This window comes from Castor canadensis, chromosome 11, assembly GCF_047511655.1.
Source record: "Castor canadensis chromosome 11, mCasCan1.hap1v2, whole genome shotgun sequence".
Taxonomy (NCBI): domain Eukaryota; kingdom Metazoa; phylum Chordata; class Mammalia; order Rodentia; family Castoridae; genus Castor; species Castor canadensis.
Window position 1 is genome coordinate 45371638 of NC_133396.1, and position 18957 is coordinate 45390594.

Here is an 18957-nt window from a genome sequence, read left to right on the forward strand (position 1 = left end):
CTGGATAACTTGGACTACAGGCATGTGCTACTGCACATGGCTTAGATTTATTCATTTTAAAAAAAGAAAATGAACTTATGGCTTTTTTTCCCTAAAAAAACAAAAAACACTTTATCATCTTTTACAAGTGGCTTAGAATTGGAACCACCTATTTATTCTGAAACTTCTCAGTTTTACCGTCTTGTACTTTTCTTTTTTCATATTTTAATAAGGGCCATTGCTACCACGTGATACTTCCCTCCCCTTCCTAGCCAACTTATTTCTGAAGGGTTAGCTTGAACGTCCATTGACGTGACACTGAGTACATGAAAACGCTTATAGTCATCTTTTTTTTAAGGAAAAAAGCCATAAACAGAATGTTTAGAACCTCACTCTAATGAGTAACAAGGTCATTTCTGTATTTCATGCATTTTGGCAAAGTATGAGAGAAACTAAAGTAGCAGGATATCTGAGAAACAAGGATGTCTATGGTAGAGAATGTTGTAGTTAGCACCTTGCAAACTTTTCCAACCCACACACCCTAATAGCAGACGAGTGGACTCAGATTCCAGGAGACGTGGGGGATCTGCAGCAAGTACAAACTGTCATTTGATGTCATATGCCTGTGTTTGTTCTTCATTAGTTAATGTTTTAAAAAATCATGAATTATGTTAAAGTTAAACACTTGACTCTAGGAATCTTCCTTGGATGCATGCATGCACTGCACATCTCTTATTTCCCAGTGCTTGGTACTGCAGCTGAAGAAGTGTGGCTCTGATCTGTCTACCTTCTTACAGGTATAACCCAGTTACCAAGAATGTGACCATCAAGAGTGAAGGTGCTAGTCAGGTCAACTTCACACTTGTTCGATCCTCAACAGATTCAAACAATGAATCAAAGAAAGGAAAGGGGGATAGCACCAGTGCTGAAGATACCAGTGACCCAACTACTAAAGAGTTTGAAGCTTTAATCAAAGACCTTTCAGCTGAAAATGGTTTGGAAGGCCTCATGTTAAGCTCTTCCTCAAATTTGGCTCTTTATCGATACCATTCATACAAAGACTTATCAGAATTTTTGAGAGGACTTGTAATGAATTATCCACATATTACCAATCTTACCACGTAAGTGTTACCTTCTTTCTCCCTCCTCTCCTTCCCTCCCTCCCTTCTCTTCCTTCCTTCCATCTTTTCTTTTTTTTCTGTTTTTTCTTCTTTAAGAGGGGTTATTCAGCATTAGCCACATCAAATGGGTCTTATAATTTATTTAGAGATATTTGGAAGCTGAATGTATACAAAGTTGGAGTTTACTTACATTGCAACAGATATTTACTTGGAGTACCAACAATGAATCTTGGGGACCTTTGTGAGGAATATTGGAGAATTATTTGCTAGATTAACAATGCATAAGTCTTTAGGAAATGTAAAATTACTCTTCCAAATGCTTATTGTACCTCATTTCAAAACCCTTTTCACTTTTCAACTGCAGATACATGTTCTGAGTAAATATTGCTTAGTTTGCCTTATTTTGCTGGGGACAAGAAAGGAATATGGAACTATGAGCTCACCTGTCAGGGATCATATATAACCTTTTTTCTTTTTTTTAGTTAGAAAATGAAGCCTGGTTCCTGTCATTTTCTGTACTCTAATATCTATTCAGTCTCTTAAGCTTTAGGGACATGTTTAATTGAGGCTTTCTGGGAAAATATGCAGTACTAGCATGTAGAAAACCAATGGCTGAGATGCCCTCTTCCTTTACTATCTTGGGCTTCTCCACTTTACGTTCTCTTTTTCATTGTAGGTCCTGTTCACATCTTGTTGCAGTTACCCAAAATTATTTCCATGGTTATTTGATTCCTTTTGCCCACTGTAAAGAAGATCTTTATGTTTTGTCTTGAGCTCATAATTCTGCATAGCTAATGAATATTATCTAGCCTACATTTTTACTTTGTATCTATTCATTGGTCTACTTAATTTTACCAGAAATTTTAGCCTCTTAAATTTTGATTTATAATGTTTATAGATGCACAGTGATATTTACTTTGGCATTGTCAATTACCTCCCTTGCTCAAATGATTCTTGAATATTCCTGGCTAGTTCAGATTTTTTTTTTCTCAGTACTGGGATTTGAACTCAGGGCCTTCACCTTGAGCCACTCCACTAGCCTTTTTTTATGAAGAGCTTCTTTGAGATAAGGTCTTGAGAACTATTTGCTCAGGCTGGCTTCAAATCACGATCCTCCTGATGTCTGCCTCCTGAGTAGCTAGGATTATAGGCAGGAGCCACCGGTGCCCAACCTAGTTCAGATTTTAAAGTCATCCATCTTAGTGCTGTTTAGAGTGTCTTTTTAAAATAAACTCAAAATTGAACATTATTTTGCAGTCTATTTTCTTATTTAATTTTTTTAACTTTTGAATTCAAGATGTGCTTTTTAATTAAAAATACCCTCCCAAATTGGGCTGACGGAATGTCTCAAGTGGTAGAGCACCTGCCTAGCAAGTGTGAGGCCCTGAGTTCAAACCTTTGTACCACCAAAAAAAAAAAAAAAATCCTCAAAATACGGCATACTTGCCAGTGGGGAGGGGAGGATGGGAGTTTTAGGTAGTACATCACTAGGCACTAAGTATTGTTGAATGCCATCAACAAGAAGTAATATTTTTTATTTTAGTCACCTTCCTCAATTTAATGCTAATATATTTTTCCTGTGTAACTTTTGTGATTCTAACCTTATATTAAGGAAGCAGGCCTTAAGCTGAGAGTTCCTGGGCAAGGAGATATTTGTCCATTGTTTTGTTTTTATTGAATTATTTTTACTGTGAAAATGTCATTGCATTTACAGTAAAGTATAAAATGTCTTGTTTACAAAGATTAATTTAGATTTAAAGTGGGAGGTTCTCTACATTAATGTTTATTTAAATATTCCATAATAAAAAATACATAAATGATAGAAAATAGGGAAAATATTCTGAAAATGGTATGAGGAGGAAGGACTACATTTAAAGGAGAGGTGGACTCTAAATCTTTCCTAAATTTGATATTTTACTTTCTTTGTTTATGAAATGTAATTTTCATAAGGTTTTATGCCACAGTGATTCACTCTTTAAAAGACCTTTTAAGACTTTTTTGTGTTTTATTTTTTAAAGTCTATAATTCAAGTTTAACTGGATAGCTTGCTTACTTTTTGTTCCTGGCTTTTGAAAGTTTGGGACAGAGTGCTGAATATCGTCAAATTTGGTCCCTTGAAATCTCCAATAAGCCCAACATATCTGAGCCTGAAGAACCAAAAATTCGTTTTGTTGCTGGTATCCATGGAAATGCACCAGTTGGAACTGAACTGCTTTTGGCTCTGGCAGAATTTCTCTGCCTGAACTACAAAAAGAACCCAGCTGTTACCCAAGTAAGAGAATAGCCTGTTTTGACATGCTTTAATAGGAAAAAGCTCAGTGATCACATAGATATCAGGGCACCATTTTACATTTTAAAATTTCTTGTTTAGAGTTTGCACAAAAGCACTTTTAGTACATTATAAATGCTACTCTTTAAAAATGAACCATCTTCGTATATACTCGTTATTCATAGTGTCTTTCTATTATATTTCTTTGTATATATTAAAAGGCATAGTGGAAAAAATACTAAAGGTTTGCATTGAGTTCTCCTTTATTTAATCTGAGTATCCTTCTAATATTTACTCACAGTTCTGTACATTACAACTTGAGGGACTTCCATTCTCAATTATTTAGAAAGGGGCCAGAATATTGAAAAATATAGTGAAAGACATAGTTTTTCTATTCATGTAATACGTAAAAAATTGTTGGACATCTTGGCTGCTAAGGGAGCCTACAAAAAGTAATATTGACATTGTCTACTTCAGCTGTCTATAACTACAGAAAATTTTGATCCAGGAGCTTAGTCATGTGTGATTTAGAAACCTAGTTCTGTGTTGTCTCAGAGAAAGGAGGGAGAGTGCATCCTTCTAGAATACTCACTAATAGGCACTGTCTAGATTGAATTTAGGAAAGGGAGAAAGAACTAATATTCATTGAATATATACTTTGTGCCAGATACTATATCTGGTACTTTATATACATGATTAATTAAGTTCTCAACAATGTAAGAATGATTATATTCATTTTATATGTGTGGAAACTGAGGTAAAGATTTTTTTACTTTATAGACCATCTCTGGGCTGGGGACCTGGCTCAAATAGTAAAGCACCTGTCTAGCAAGCATGAGGCCCTGAGTTCAAACCCCAGTACTACCAAAAATAAAAAAGAGATTCCATTTTATAGGACCCCTCACAGCCAGTAACTCGTAAAACTAGAATTTAAAGTGTAAAGACTATTTTTCATTCTTTTTCTAAGGGCTGATGGAATGGCTGAAGTGGTAGAGCACCTGCCTAGCAAGCATGAGACCCTGAGTTCAAACCCCTGTGCCACCAAAACAAAACAAAAAAACAAAAAAGAACCCTCTGTTCTTTTTTCAATAAAAGTTTATTAAAAATAAACAAACAAACCCAAGTATATCTTGCTCTAAAACCCCATGCAATTTTATTTTATTTTTTTTTTTCATTCTTAGGTATCTCTGTTTTATTTTTATTTTTTTTTTCATTTTTCTTTTATTATTCATATGTGCATACAAGGCTTGGTTTATTTCTCCCCCCTGCCCCCACCCCCTCCCTTACCACCCACTCCACCCCCTCCCGCTCCCCCCCTCAATACCCAGCAGAAACTATTTTGCCCTTATCTCTAATTTTGTTGTAGAGAGAGTATAAGCAATAATAGGAAGGAACAAGGGGTTTTGCTGGTTGAGATAAGGATAGCTATACAGGGCATTGACTCACATTGATTTCCTGTGCGTGGGTGTTACCTTCTAGGTTAATTCTTTTTGATCTAACCTTTTCTCTAGTTCCTGGTCCCCTTTTCCTATTGGCCTCATGCAATTTTATTATACCACAATTCCTCCCCCAGAAGAAATTTGGAAAGAACTGATTTCATGATTAGGGTCAGAAGAGACCTATGTACTAGATGAAATGAACTTAAATCAGACTTGATCAAAAATTTTTACCAGCTTCAGTAAAGCAGATTCCATTGACAACTTCTTATAGGTTGCAAGTAGTATTTCTAAGACACTTTTTTGTTCTTTTTTTAAATTGAGAGAGAATGGTGCTTTTCAACCCTGGCTACACATTAGAAATATTGGTATTTTAAAATACCAGTGCCTGGATTCTATCCCCAGAGGCATTAATATTTCATTTATTTGGTTTTTGAGACAAGAGCTCACTATGTAGTCCATGCTGTACTTGAATTTATCATACTGCCTCAGCCTTCTGAGTACTGGGATTATAGGTATATGCCACTACATCCAACTTTTTTTTCTTTTGGTGGTCCAGGGGTTTGAACTCAGGGCCTTATGCTTGCTAGGCAAGTACTCTACCACTTGAACAACTTCCCCAGCCTTATATAGAAAAAAAATTTTTTTAGCTCTGCCTTTTAAATTAAGTATATTTAAAATGAACAATAGGCTGGGTGTGGTGACTTGTGGTGGTGAACATCTGTTACCCCAGGTATGTGGTAGGAGTAGGTAGGAAGATCACACTCAAGACCATATCCAAAAAATAATTAAAGTACAAAAGGGTTTGTGGCATGGCTTAAGTGGTAAAATGCTTACCTGACAAGCTTAAGACCCCATTACTGTTTTAAAAAAATAATAAAACAAAGGCTTTCTGTTTGAGGCATGGAAAAAGTATCTCTTGATTCCATATAAACCAATAAATTCACTGATTTCTGTTTCTGTTTTAGTTGGTTGACAGGACTAGGATTGTGATTGTCCCTTCTCTAAATCCAGATGGACGAGAGCGAGCACAAGAGAAAGACTGTACTTCAAAGACAGGACAAACAAATGCCCGTGGCAAAGACTTGGATACAGATTTTATAAGTAAGACTAACTTTTAGACCATTAGAGTACTTGTGGAGATACTTTGCTAGGAGACTGGGTGATTCTGTTTTGTAAATGAGTAATGGGGTGCTCCCATGCTTAAGTTATGAATGTGAATTACAAATGAATACAGATATCCAGAAAACATTTTGAATTTCTCTTTTTTCTTTGCAAAAGTAATTCAAGTTTTTTAAAGTAGAAAGTCAATATTATTGGGATCTTCCATTACTAACTTGTATAGAGATATATATTCCTTTTCTCTCAACTCTTCCATATATGTATATAATATATATATGTATGCTGATTTGAAAGGGCCTGTTTTTTATTTACTTCAATAGGGTTATCAACTATACATATTATTCTGTAGCTTTTTCACTGAATATATCATTGACATCTTTCCATTTCATTACTTATAGTCTTTAACATTTTTACATGTGATAGTAAGCTAGTTTATTCAGCCATTTTCTAGTGATGGACAATTTAGTTAGCTTCTGGTTTTTTGCTCTTGTAAATCATGATGCAGGAAACACCTTGCTTTCTGAAGGTGTTGATTTTCCCTAGGTTGATTTTTAAAGCAGAATATGATCATCTTTTTTTTCAGTAAGAATTTTCTTAACATTTGCTTAGTATTATTAATGTATGCATGTTATCTCAGTATATGAAGCTCAGAATAACCTCCCTTCTAGAGTGTATCTTTCTTCTTGAGACAGTGTCTAACGGAGAAATAAGTATCTACAAATTTTGTAAGTCAGCATTTTGATTATGCTCGTGTACAGAATATTTCCTTAGATACTCATACTAAAATTTAGAACTTGATAATTTATATTTGACTTTTCTCTTTTGTTAGATAATGCCTCCCAGCCTGAGACTAAAGCCATCATTGAAAATTTGATTCAAAAACAGGTCTTCAGTCTTTCCATTGCTTTAGATGGTGGTTCTGTGCTGGTCACATACCCATATGACAAGCCAGTACAGACAGGTATGCAGAATGTTATTTCACATATTTGCTATTTAGTCTCCCTACATCTATTCAAGCAAGTAAGTAATGTCTCTTCTAAATTTTTTAAATGGTGACCATTTGAGCATGCCTTAGGAGCAAATAACCAACTTAAAAATGTTGTCCATGCTGTACTTCAACAATTCAAGCAGTTTCTTGGAGAAGAGAGATGAAATCTAATGAAGACCACCCTTCATTGTGTGTAACCATCTTGTAGCATCTGTTCAGTTTAGCCCACAATCATTTATTGGGCAATTGTTATGTGTGTTTATCTTGGGAATACAAAAGTGACTATGACATAGTACCTGCCTCAAGAAAGTGATTTTTATATGTAACCACATACAATAGTACAGAAGTTCCTTTCTCTGCTTTAAAGTCTGACTGACAGGTTGAACTTTATGATAAGTTAAGTAGTTGCTTGTTGAATCTCTGTGGCATCATAGCATTTGTAAACATAGATTATAATGAATATTATCAGACCACAGTTGCCCCCAAGTGAGGTAAAACATACCAAGACAAGTTTGTATTTTAGTGCAGTAGCCTGTTGTATAAACTCATTTAGTACCTTTTAATGTAAGGAAGATGTTTGTCTTCTAAATCTAATTATTCTGGACTAAACCAAGCCATTTATTTAATTATAATAACTCCTCAAATCTTCAGTGGAATATAAGATTTACTGGAAGGAAAGGAAGACAACATAATGTTGAACTTGAACAAAAATCTTTTAGATGTCCCCACTGATTTATGAAATTTTTTTTGTAGTGGAAAACAAAGAGACTCTGAAGCATTTGGCTTCTCTTTATGCAAATAACCATCCATCAATGCACATGGGTCAGCCCAGTTGCCCAAATAAGTCAGGTGGGTATTTTCCCTTCCCTTCATTATTAATCACTGCTATGTTTGCTCTGGGGGAGATGTTGCCTTGCATTATCATCTTGTTGATCCTACATCTCTTAATGCTCTTATAGATGAGAATATACCTGGAGGAGTAATGCGTGGAGCAGAATGGCACAGTCACCTGGGCAGCATGAAGGTATGTTTTATAAACACAGGATGGAATTATGAATATTGGCCATGAGCAAAAGAATAGGTTACTTTTAGGACAGAGCAGAATGAATGGCATCTGCTTCATTGCTTTCTTGACATGTTTAGGCCTTAAATTAACCTGACAGCAATCTTTTTTTTCTACCATTTTAATAATTTTTAATTGTACAATTTAATGACATTAATTACATTTACAATATTGTACAACCGTCACCATATCTATTTCCAAAACCTTTTTATTGCCCTCAATAAAAACTCTGTACCAACAAAGCAATAGCTCCTTGTTCCCCTCATCCCATAGTTCCTGTTATCTCTAATGAACTTTGTCTCTATAAATTTGCCTATTCTAAATATTCTTAAGTGGACCTATATAATATTTATCCTTTTGTGTCTGACTTCTTTCATTTAGCATAATGTTTTTAGAGTTCATTCATTTTTGTGTCCCCTCCCCTCTTTAAAAAAAATTTTTTTTCAGCACTTTGATTTGAACTCAGGGCTTTTCACTTGTTAGGCAATTGCTCTACCACTTGAGTCATTTCCCCAGTCCTTAGACATTATCCATTTCTTTTTATGGCAAAAGAATATTCTATTGTATGTATATGCCACATTTTGTTTATCAGCTCGTGTGTTGATGAACACTTGGATTGTTTCTACCTTTTGGCTACTGCAAATAATACTTCAATGAATATTGGCATACAGGTATCTGTTAAAGCCCTTGTTTTCACTTATTCTGAATATATACCTATGAGTAGAATTACTGGGTCATATTGTTAATTCCATGTTTAACACTGAAGAACTGCCAAACTTTTCTGCAGCAATTGTATACGATTTTTCATTCCTATCAGCAATGTTTAAGGATTCCAGTTTCTCTATATACTTACCTAAGGCTTGTGATTTTAAGTATACCCTTCTTAATAGGTATAAAGTGGTATCTCATTGTGGTTTTGATTTGCATTTTAGCATTTGATGCTAATGATGTTGGAACATCTTTTCATGTGTTTGTTGCCTATTTCTATGTCTCTTTGGAGAAATACCTGTTCAGGTCTTTTTTCCATTTTTAAATTGAGTTGTGGGTCTTTTTGTTGTTGAGCTGTAGTTATTTACACATTCTGCATATTAAATCCTTACCAAGTATATGATTTGCAGATATTTTTCTCACGTCTTGTAGATTGTCTTTTTGCTTTCTTGATCATGTCCTTTGATGTACAAAGGTTTTAAATTGTGATGAATTCAGTCTGTCTCTTTGTTTTCTCATACTTTTGTTGGCAGATCTGAGTCCATTGCCAAATCCAACGTCATGGAGATTTACTCTGTTCTTCTAAGGGTTTTATGGGTTTAGTTCTTGATATTGTTTGAGTCCATTTTTATATATGATATGAGGTAGGAGTTCATTTTCACTTGTTTGTATGTAGAGATCCACCTTTCCAGCATCATTTGCTGAAAAGTCTATTCTTCCCCAATTGAGTAGTCTTGACACCTTTGTTAAATATCAGTTGACCATAGATATATGGGTTTATTTCTGGACTTTCAGTTCTACATGTCTATCCTTTTGCCAATACCAGTATAGCTTCGTAGTAATTTTTAAAATTGGGAGGCATAAATCCTTTAACTTCGTTGTTTTTAAAGATTGTCATGGGTATTCAGGACTCCTTGCAATTCCAATTTAGTTTGAGAGTGGCTTTTATTTTTCTGCAAAAAAAGGCTATTGGAATTTTCTTAGGAGTTATGTTGAATTTATAAATCACTTTGGATAATGCTGATATCTCAATATTATCTGCCTACCCATAAACATAGTATGTCTTTCCATTTATTTAGATCTTTGATGTCTTTCTGACAGCATTTTAATTGGTCATCCATGCACTTCAAATTAGGTAATGAGTGATTAGCTGGTCATTCTTTTCATATGTGCAACCAGAAAATTGATTTCATTTTTATCTCTGTCTTCTCTACTGTATTTACTAAGAACTCTGTGGGACGCACTATTTACTATGTAGGAGACACTTTGCTATATTAGCAATAAAATATATTCCATGGCCTATTGAACAAATAACTGTGATACAGAATAATTGATTTGATCTGGAAGAGTGCAGTTCTCAACATGTCATGAAAAGTTAAAATTATACCTAGTCAGAGATGTAGCCTTCCCTTTATAGAGGAGATAACATTTGAGATACAGAGATGGTGACAGAAAGCATTTTAGAAAGAGGAAGCTGAAGGGCTAGAGGTCAATAAGCAGGCTAATTTAGTTAAGAGTATAGGTTGTAACAGAGACCAGAATGGAAAGAGAGTTTAGAGTACTGAATGCTATGCTTTCATAAGAAATGGGAAGCCACTGAAGGCTTTGAACAAGGATATAGTGACATGATTTGAGCTGTGTTGTGGGAAAAATTAATCTCTTAATAGTGCATTAATGATAGTTTGAAGGAAAACCTGGTTTGGAATAGTCCAGACAAGAAGTAATGAGGGCCTTGGTTAGGGTAATGGCAATGGGAGAGTAATTAAGGGATGAAATTTCAGATTTGGTATATAAGTAGAGTTGACAGGATTTGGTGAATTATAGATTAGAGAAGTCAAAGATGAGGTCTCATGGCTATGTGAAGAAATACCATTAGGTGAATTAGGAAAAAGAATAAGTTGGGAGGAAAAGATGGTAAGTGAAGTTTTTGAGCCTGTCCATGTAGACAGTTCCTGTGCCTAGCTAAATGCTATATTGCAGTGACTATTGTTACCAGCAGTTTTCAGGCTGAGGATATCAAGGAACAAATGCTTGTTCTTCCACTCCCAGGGCTTCAAGAACAACAGGAAAGTTCCAGGGCTGAAAGAGAAGCTGGCACTCTGCATGCTCTTAATCATTTACTCAGTAAACCCTAATAAACACCCTGTACTTACCAGGCTTTGTAGAGTATAAAAATGAATTAGAAATAGTCCCTGTCCTCAGGGGTTCACTTAGGAGCGGCCATGTTTGGACCCACTATTATACAGAGTGGTTTATTTATATTTGCCATAAAATGTGTTATAAATTGTTTGTATCACCCAGGTCTTCTTTTTATTCCTTTTATTCCATTTGTTGTTTTACAAAGCCTCATCCTACTTTTATTTACTAGTTTTCCTGCATTTGATTTTGAACTTTATATTCCAGGATTATAGTGTCACCTATGGCCATTGCCCAGAAATCACAGTGTATACAAGCTGCTGCTACTTTCCCAGTGCAGCACAACTCCCTTCCCTGTGGGCAGAAAATAAAAAGTCTCTTCTTAGCATGTTGGTAGAGGTGAGTATTTCTTTCTTTGTGTTTATTTTCCCTGCCTTTCTTTTCTCCTTTCCCTTCCCTTCCCTTTTCCTATCTCTTTCTGTTTCCTTTCCTCTTCCCCTTTCTTTCCCTTCCCTGCCCTTTTTCCTAATACTGAGGATCAAACCAGAAGCCTCACATATGATGCTAGGCTCCATCACAGGAATACATTCGATGAAAACCTGTATCACAACATTGTCTTCTTTTACCAAAATTTGTATTATTTATTTTAAATGCATATAGAAAGGTGCATTTTGTTCATTTTATGTTGCTTAAATAATATACTCATATACTTGGAATCTTGTATAATTTGCCATGTGAGATATTGCAGGTTCTTCAATCTGAAGATCACACAGTTACTGGAGTTAATGTATTGTGGTGGGAAGGAAATCACGCATGCCATTCACAAATTGGGTTCTATAATGCTTTAGGCTTTGATTTATTAGAGTTCTTCTTTCTCTTTTCTCCCTATGACCATGAAGCATCAAATAAGTAACAAATGTGGTCAGGTTTAGTGGGAAAGATGGAATAAACCAGGTTTACAGGGTTGCTTTGTTATTCTTATTGTTGTTTGGTTGTTTGCTTTTTAGACAGAGCTTGCTAACTTGCTGAGGGGAGCCTTGAACTCATGGTCCTCCCTGCCCTCACCCTCCCAAGTAGTTGGGATTATAAGCATGAACCACCATACCTGACACTGGATTTTTTGTGTGTGTTTGTTTATTTTTGGTCATGCCTTAAGCTATTGTCCCTAGAATATCTGACATTATGAAAACATAAATCTGTATTTTTAACATTTGTTTCAGGTTCACAAGGGAGTTCATGGATTTGTTAAAGATAAGACTGGAAAACCAATCTCTAAAGCCGTCATTGTATTCAATGAAGGAATAAAAGTATACACAAAAGAGGGAGGTTATTTCCACGTACTGTTAGCTCCAGGTGTCCATAACATCAATGCTATTGCTGATGGGTATCAGCAACAACATTCACAGGTAAGAAACTCAAATTGAATAGCATTATGTAAATTCTTATTTTCAATAGTACTTCTATTTTATTTTGAAACTCTTGTTGAAATTGAATAAAGAAATAAAGAACCTCTTGATTATGGTGCCCTAGTACCTTTTTGTTGTCAAAATTTATTTTTCTATACTTTGGCAACAAAAGGGAATTCATAGTATTTTTAATATTTTGGAAGACAAGGAATCATCTTGGTTTGTTCCTAAGGCCCTAAGCATTTAATGTGACAGGGCTACAGTATACCATAAATGAATTTTTTCATAATTCTTGGACTTTATCCTCCTAGGTCTTTGTGCATCATGATGCAGCTAGTTCTGTGGTAATAGTTTTTGACACAGATAACCGGATATTTGGCTTGCCAAGGGAGCTTGTGGTAACTGTATCAGGTAAGGAAACTTTCACTTTTTAGTAGTTGAAGTTAAAACCAGTCTTGCCATTTCGAGAGTGGATCACCTCTACAATCACCTACAGCTGATTTTTCCTAATGCCTCCATATCTAAACATGATTTTCCTGAGCTACTGTTCTCCCACATGTTCTCCAGGCTTGCTCCCTCTCTTTTTCAGGTCTGTACTCAAATTCACCTTCACAGAGAGGCCTTCCCTAATCCCTCCTGTCACTATCTCTACCCAACCTTTTTTCCATCTTAGACCTTATTACTACCTGATATATATTTATTCATTTATTTGTCTGTATTTAATTTCCTCCACTAAAACATAAGCTTTGGGCAGCACAGAGTAGATCTGCAATCCCTAGAGCTTAGGGCCATAGTTGGTGCGTGATGGGACTTAAGGAAAAGTTGTTGAATGAAGCGAATGATTTACTTTATATTAAATCACACAAGTTTATAGGACTTTGACTTAAGTTAGTTTTCCAAGATCCAAGAAAGAGGAGATGTTTTGGGGTTTTTTCCAGGATTAATTTGTGCCATTGTTTGAATTACTGAGAGGTTTGTGGGAGGGGGGATACAGTAAAATAAATACTGCATTGTTTTGTGCCTATTTGACCCAGTAAACGCAACTTGGACTCGAAGTGAAAATGACTGAGTTTTATTACAAGGGTGTATGTGAGAGGGATCCTTATTTGGGAAAATGTGTATATTGGGAACATGTGCAGTCATATAGCCTGTAGTAGAATGTTGAGAGTTCTTAACTTGAGCCAGAGAAAGTGTGAAGAATTTAGTGATTAAAAACACAGGAGCAGCTGGGTGCTGCTAGTGGCTTATGATTGTAATCCAAGCTATGTGGGACGCTGAGATCAGGAGGATCACAGTTCTAGGGTATCCCAGGCAAAAAAGTTTGTGAGACCCATCTCAATGAAAGAAAGCTGAGTGAGGTGGTACACACCTGTCATGTCAGCTACAGTGGGAATCTTAAAATAGGAGGATTGTGGCCAGCCTGGGCAAAAAGCAAGACCTATCTCCAAAATAACTGAAGCAAAAAGGGCTGGAGGCATGGCTCCATCACTAAAGCGCCTGCCTAGCAAGTGCAAAACCCTGAGTTCAAACTCCTGCCCCCTAAAAAAAAAAAAAAAAACCACAGAAACTAGGATTCAGGCATGGCTTAAATCTGGCTGTTCTACCCATTAGGTGTAGTGAATATAAGTACTGTTATTTTATCATTATTATTTTTATTATTATTAGTTACTAAGACTCTTACTTGATAACCTTATGTACAAATTTAAAATAAAGAAGGGCTTTCAGATGAAATGAAAATTTATTAGAAAGGAAAAATAGAAGTAATTGATTGATAATATGTTAACAGGTTTTAAGAGCTAGAGGTATGACTCAGTGGTGGAGCATTTAACCAGCATGTGCAAGGCTCTAGGTTGATCCCCAGCACCACAAAAAAAAAAAAAAAAAAAAAAACAGGGTGCAGAAAAACAGTGTAATTTCATTATGGTAAAAAAAAAATATATATACAGGCATAAATAAAGATATGGGAGATCCAGTTTCAGTGGCTCACTGCTATAGTTCCAGCTACTTAGGAGGCAGAGAGAGTTGTAGTTCAAGGTAAGCCCAGACAAAAAGTTAGCAAGACACCATCTCAATCAATAAACTTGGTGTGGTAGTGTGCCTCTGTGATCCAAGCTACATGAGAGGTGCAGGTAGGAGGATCATGTACAGGCTGGCCTAGGCAAAAACACAGTGCCCTATTTGAAAATTAACTAAAAAGCAAAAGGGATTAAGGGTATGACTCAAGTGGTAGAGTGCCTGCTTAATAAGCACAAGGTCCTTAGCTCAAATCCCAGTACCACCAAAAAAAGAAAGAAAGAATTGGGAGTCTGTATCTGCACTAAGGTAATTAAAAGTGATCTCTGGGTAATAGAAGTATAAAGATATAGGGCTTGGGACTTTATAATTTTTACTTATCTGTATTTTCTAATTTTGCATACCATACATGTATTACTTTTATAATAATAAAAGGTTGCTTTTTTTTTTTTTTTTTTTTTTTGGTTAGGACCTCTTGCAGGCTAGCAATTGCTCTACCATGGAGCTACATCCCCCACCCCAAAGGATTGTTCTTAAGTGCATGAAATAAGAATAAAATAAATGACATATTATTAAAAGTGCCATTGAAGGTAGCTGCGTATTTGTGTCCTCAAATTATAATACCCTCACACACTGGTTTTTGTTGGGCAGGTGCCACCATGTCAGCATTGATCTTAACAGCTTGCATTATTTGGTGCATATGCTCAATCAAGTCTAACAGACACAAGGATGGCTTTCATCGGCTCAGACAACACCATGATGAGTATGAAGATGAAATTCGTATGATGTCAACTGGCTCCAAGAAGTCCCTCCTAAGCCATGAATTCCAGGATGAAACGGACACTGAAGAGGAAACCTTATATTCTAGCAAACATTGATACATACACGTGGCATATCTCCCAGCTTCAGTACCAACCAAAAGAACAGTTCCTCTTGGGAGACACTGCATTAGAAGAAACTATCTTGCTTCTTCAAAGAGCTTTGGGAAGTTAACTTGCTAAATTTATATTCTCTGTGAATTTCACTGGCAGTTTTGAACTTCCCTCCTTCAAAGTACTCTTAACCTTTTCAAAAAATCTGATTTCTATTTATGCAGCAGAGATGGGACAGCTACTTTGTTTTTCTTTTTAATTTAAGATGAGCTGTTTAGAGCTTATATAATAACAGCATAAAGCCAACTAGTGGATGTTGTATTTTGCACATCAGGTATTTACTAGTGGCTTTAGCTTTTTTTCTTTATTTTAAAGGCCAAAAGAATCCAGAAATACTAAGGCAGGGACAGCAGTCAGACTCTGACATAAAGCTTTAAAAACTCAAGGTTTTTTCAACCTACTGAGGAGTACTCTTCTCTAGTTATTAAATAGCTAGAGTTTCTCATTCAGGTTTAATGGAGGTTGAATGATCTTTAAACATATGTGACATTAGGAAATGAATGAAATTAGGGCTTCCGAATTTGTTTTTCTACCTGTTTCCAGGCTAGATCAGAACTGATGGGCTATGCTGTAAGCAGGATTTCACTACCTCTCTTGTAAGGTTCAGCAAAGTTCTAAATATTCCCATTTTAAGGGCGAACTCATTGACTTTGTTGTGAAAGATCTAAATGTCCACTTGAATGGAGGTGAGAGGGATACCTAGCAAAAGCTGCAACTCATGTTGCCTATCTTTTAACTTGGTAAAACCCACAGGTGCTGCTGCTTTTATCTGTGAAGCACTAGTTTATTCTAGGAAAGCCTAATTAATATTTCCAAAATGCGAACCTTTTTCTACGTTGTACACTTATGGTTTTCAGATGACCCAGCCATCTACAAGTTCTGAATTCTAATGAAAATATCTGGAAGTGTGGATGAAACCTGTTTGCACATTCTTAACCTACATTTGTACACAAAATATCTACACTTCGTGCTCCAGCCCCAGCCTTCGCCCTGTAGAGCATACTGTTATTGAACCAGCTCTGCCAGTCTTGTTCTCATGAGCCTCTGCAAGTGATTGGGTTCTTTGTCCTACTATTTCATTTGACAGTCTCTTTTTCTGACCAACCAATTTTGTTTAAAAAAGTTCAGTTAAACACTTTAAAATATAGTTCCCTCCATTAAAAAATGTAAACTAAGGACTGTTGTGTGATATAACACTGTGGTGTAAAAGTGTCATCTTCACTGCCAGTCAGGCCCAAGACCTGAAAGATTTGCATTTTATTGTGACTGTCTTATGCTGTTCAGTGGAAATGATGCTTTTGTAAGTATGAGTCTTACCAATGACGTAATGGTTTAATGGTTGAATGTTTTAATGGCCAAGTTGCTGCTGAAGTTGTACTAAATCAGGGGATCAAAAAAACTAGCTCTTATCTTTTAAAATTGTACTCATATCCATTGATGTATCAGTTTTCCCAAAGCTTTCCTGTGGAGTTTACTCAACTCACCAAGGTCATTCAACCAGGTTTTGTGAGGAGTACATCCAAAGTGGCTTTATAAAATAGAGATCTTGTTTAGAGAAATGATGAAGTCATGATACTTGTTAACAAATATCCATAGTAAGTTTGGGTGGCTTAAGGTTGAGCCATTCTAGTATTAATCCTGGTATTAGCAACTCTGAATTCTGCCCCCTCACTTTCATCCCACCACATGCCTAGAATGTGGATTTTGGGATGCTAATTGGTAAAGAAATACAAAGACTTAGTTTCTTCTAATAACACTTTATGTTTTAAGTATACGGTGTATTGCTCTTTTTCAGCTTTTTAAGAGTGCAAAGTCAGGAAACCAACAAGGGGTCTACGAATGGCTGGTCCTGCTTGGGACATTACAACTAGAAATGAAACAATGTGATATCATGGCCTTTGCTTTATTGGCATTGGTTTTCACTGAAGGATACCTTTACATTTATTTCTCTCTTGAATTAGACATGTCTTTAAGGTAATCTCAGTGATTGGAGGCTATACCTTTTAGGTATATATAAAACTTCTTCAGAGATGAACATACAAATAGTTCTTTTAGTAATTTTTCCTGAAACAAAAAACCAAATTCTGCTATGTCTTTTATTTGAATGAATTTCTAAATCACTTAGCTAGAAAACAAGGCCTTCTCCGCCTATGTTACCTATGAACATGAATGTACAGGATTCATGACTACTAAGACTGTATTCTCAGCCCTGCTCTGACTTTTATTTGTGGATCTAATCTAATGTTAGACCACACTAACAGCAGAAGGCATTGAAGTCATACAGGATTGGGAATGCAACTTTTCAGTGTTTGTCTTAGAGACTTTCCATTTAATTAAAGTCATAGAGGCAAGTAAGTATCACAGTATTAAGAAATTTGCCCAAATCTGAGTTGTGCCTTTCTTTACTCACAAGGCATGGTTTTGTCCTGGTGATAAATTTGTAAGCCTTCTTCCCTCCCAGCTCCTTAATAAAAGCAAAGTGATTGAGTAGGTAATGTTCAAAGTGTCTGCCTATGTGAATGTACTGTACTTGTATTGATTATATACTTCCATAAGGTGAGCCCAAGTAATTTCGGAAGGAGAAGTTCTTTGGCTTTGATGTATTTGGTGGAACACTTGATTAGTGCATGGCGTCCCATGCAGTTGAGGAATGCTTGCAATTCTCACTGAAGGGATTTTTCTTTGGGCCTTTGTCATCTTCCAGAAAGGAAGCATTATATTTTTGGCACAGTGTGATTGATTGGTTAACCGTTAATTACTTTCATCTGAATGGGATTTGAGTTGACAAACCAAAAGTAGTACGAATATCTGAACTCATTGTTTCTGAGCTAACCCCAGGTTACTCAGTAACCATGACCTTCTCCATTTCCATTTATTCTCAGCATTAACTAGGCTTATCTTTTTTGTTACCAGAAATGCACTTGTGCCAGATTTGTCCCTGCTGCATTAAAAGCTTCTTAGCCATGAGTTCTATATCAGTGCCCTGTGTTGTGGTTCTCTGGTAGAATTGTTTTAACAATAGCAACCCAGCATTTCCTCCTATATCTTTGCTTTGTTATTATCATCAAAAATACCACTACTGATGGTTGCTCAGTAATTTTTGACTCCAGCAGCTTTCTGAGAACTTCGGGTTTCTGGTTTGTTTTAATTAAAGCAGATTTTGGGGGGAGATGATTAGGATCCTTGATTAACATCAACTGAACTTGGATTTCTAGTTCATGAAGAAATCTTTCCCAACACCTAATTCTCCTCCTATTTTGTGAATAATTCATTAATGATTACACTTGACTTTCAAAATATTGTCCTGGTTGATTTTGATTTGACAGAATACATTATAAAATTGAAAGTAGGTCACCCTTTTAAAGCATTTGGATAAAAATTATGTAAATCTATATGATTAGGATTTATTTAATGCATAACCCAAGTGTACCAGCTACATTCTGTGTTGGCCATGCTGCAGGCTTTCTGAAGGCATGAAATCATGGTATTTTTTTAATGCTCTTTTCACCTCTCCATTTTTTTAGAATGATACTTCCCAGATCCAGAACTGTCTGTTCGCTGTTTGTATGACATGCCCAACACCCGTTCATCTCAAGTGCTTCAGTCTTTAGTTTATTTCATGCACTGTGCCTTCAAAATGAAAATTTTTAAAGGGACTTTAAATGAAATTGAATAGTTTTAAGAGTCAATCTGTAATTTATGTGAAATCTAACTGTAATTAAGTCCTTTCTGTTTTTTTATATGTAAACAGATCTACTAATCCTGTATAAAAGTTATTTTATGA

General features: G+C 35.8%; 1 protein-coding gene across 2 annotated transcripts in view; it reads left to right on the forward strand.

Annotated features, from left to right (window-relative positions):
* Positions 1 to 18957, forward strand: part of Cpd (carboxypeptidase D) — a 74608-nt gene extending 55651 nt beyond the window's left edge. Inside the window, exons 12-21 of one of the 2 annotated variants that reach the window (XM_020178819.2) lie at positions 777 to 1100; positions 3177 to 3372; positions 5774 to 5909; positions 6757 to 6888; positions 7669 to 7764; positions 7875 to 7939; positions 11090 to 11221; positions 12043 to 12228; positions 12540 to 12639; positions 14893 to 18957. In XM_020178819.2, coding sequence (XP_020034408.2) covers positions 777 to 1100; positions 3177 to 3372; positions 5774 to 5909; positions 6757 to 6888; positions 7669 to 7764; positions 7875 to 7939; positions 11090 to 11221; positions 12043 to 12228; positions 12540 to 12639; positions 14893 to 15119 — 1594 coding nt within the window. In that variant the 3' untranslated portion in view covers positions 15120 to 18957. Of the gene's footprint in view, positions 1 to 776; positions 1101 to 3176; positions 3373 to 5773; positions 5910 to 6756; positions 6889 to 7668; positions 7765 to 7874; positions 7940 to 11089; positions 11222 to 12042; positions 12229 to 12539; positions 12640 to 14710; positions 14839 to 14892 lie in introns of those variants that run through there. The other variant, XM_020178820.2, reaches the window with a different exon arrangement.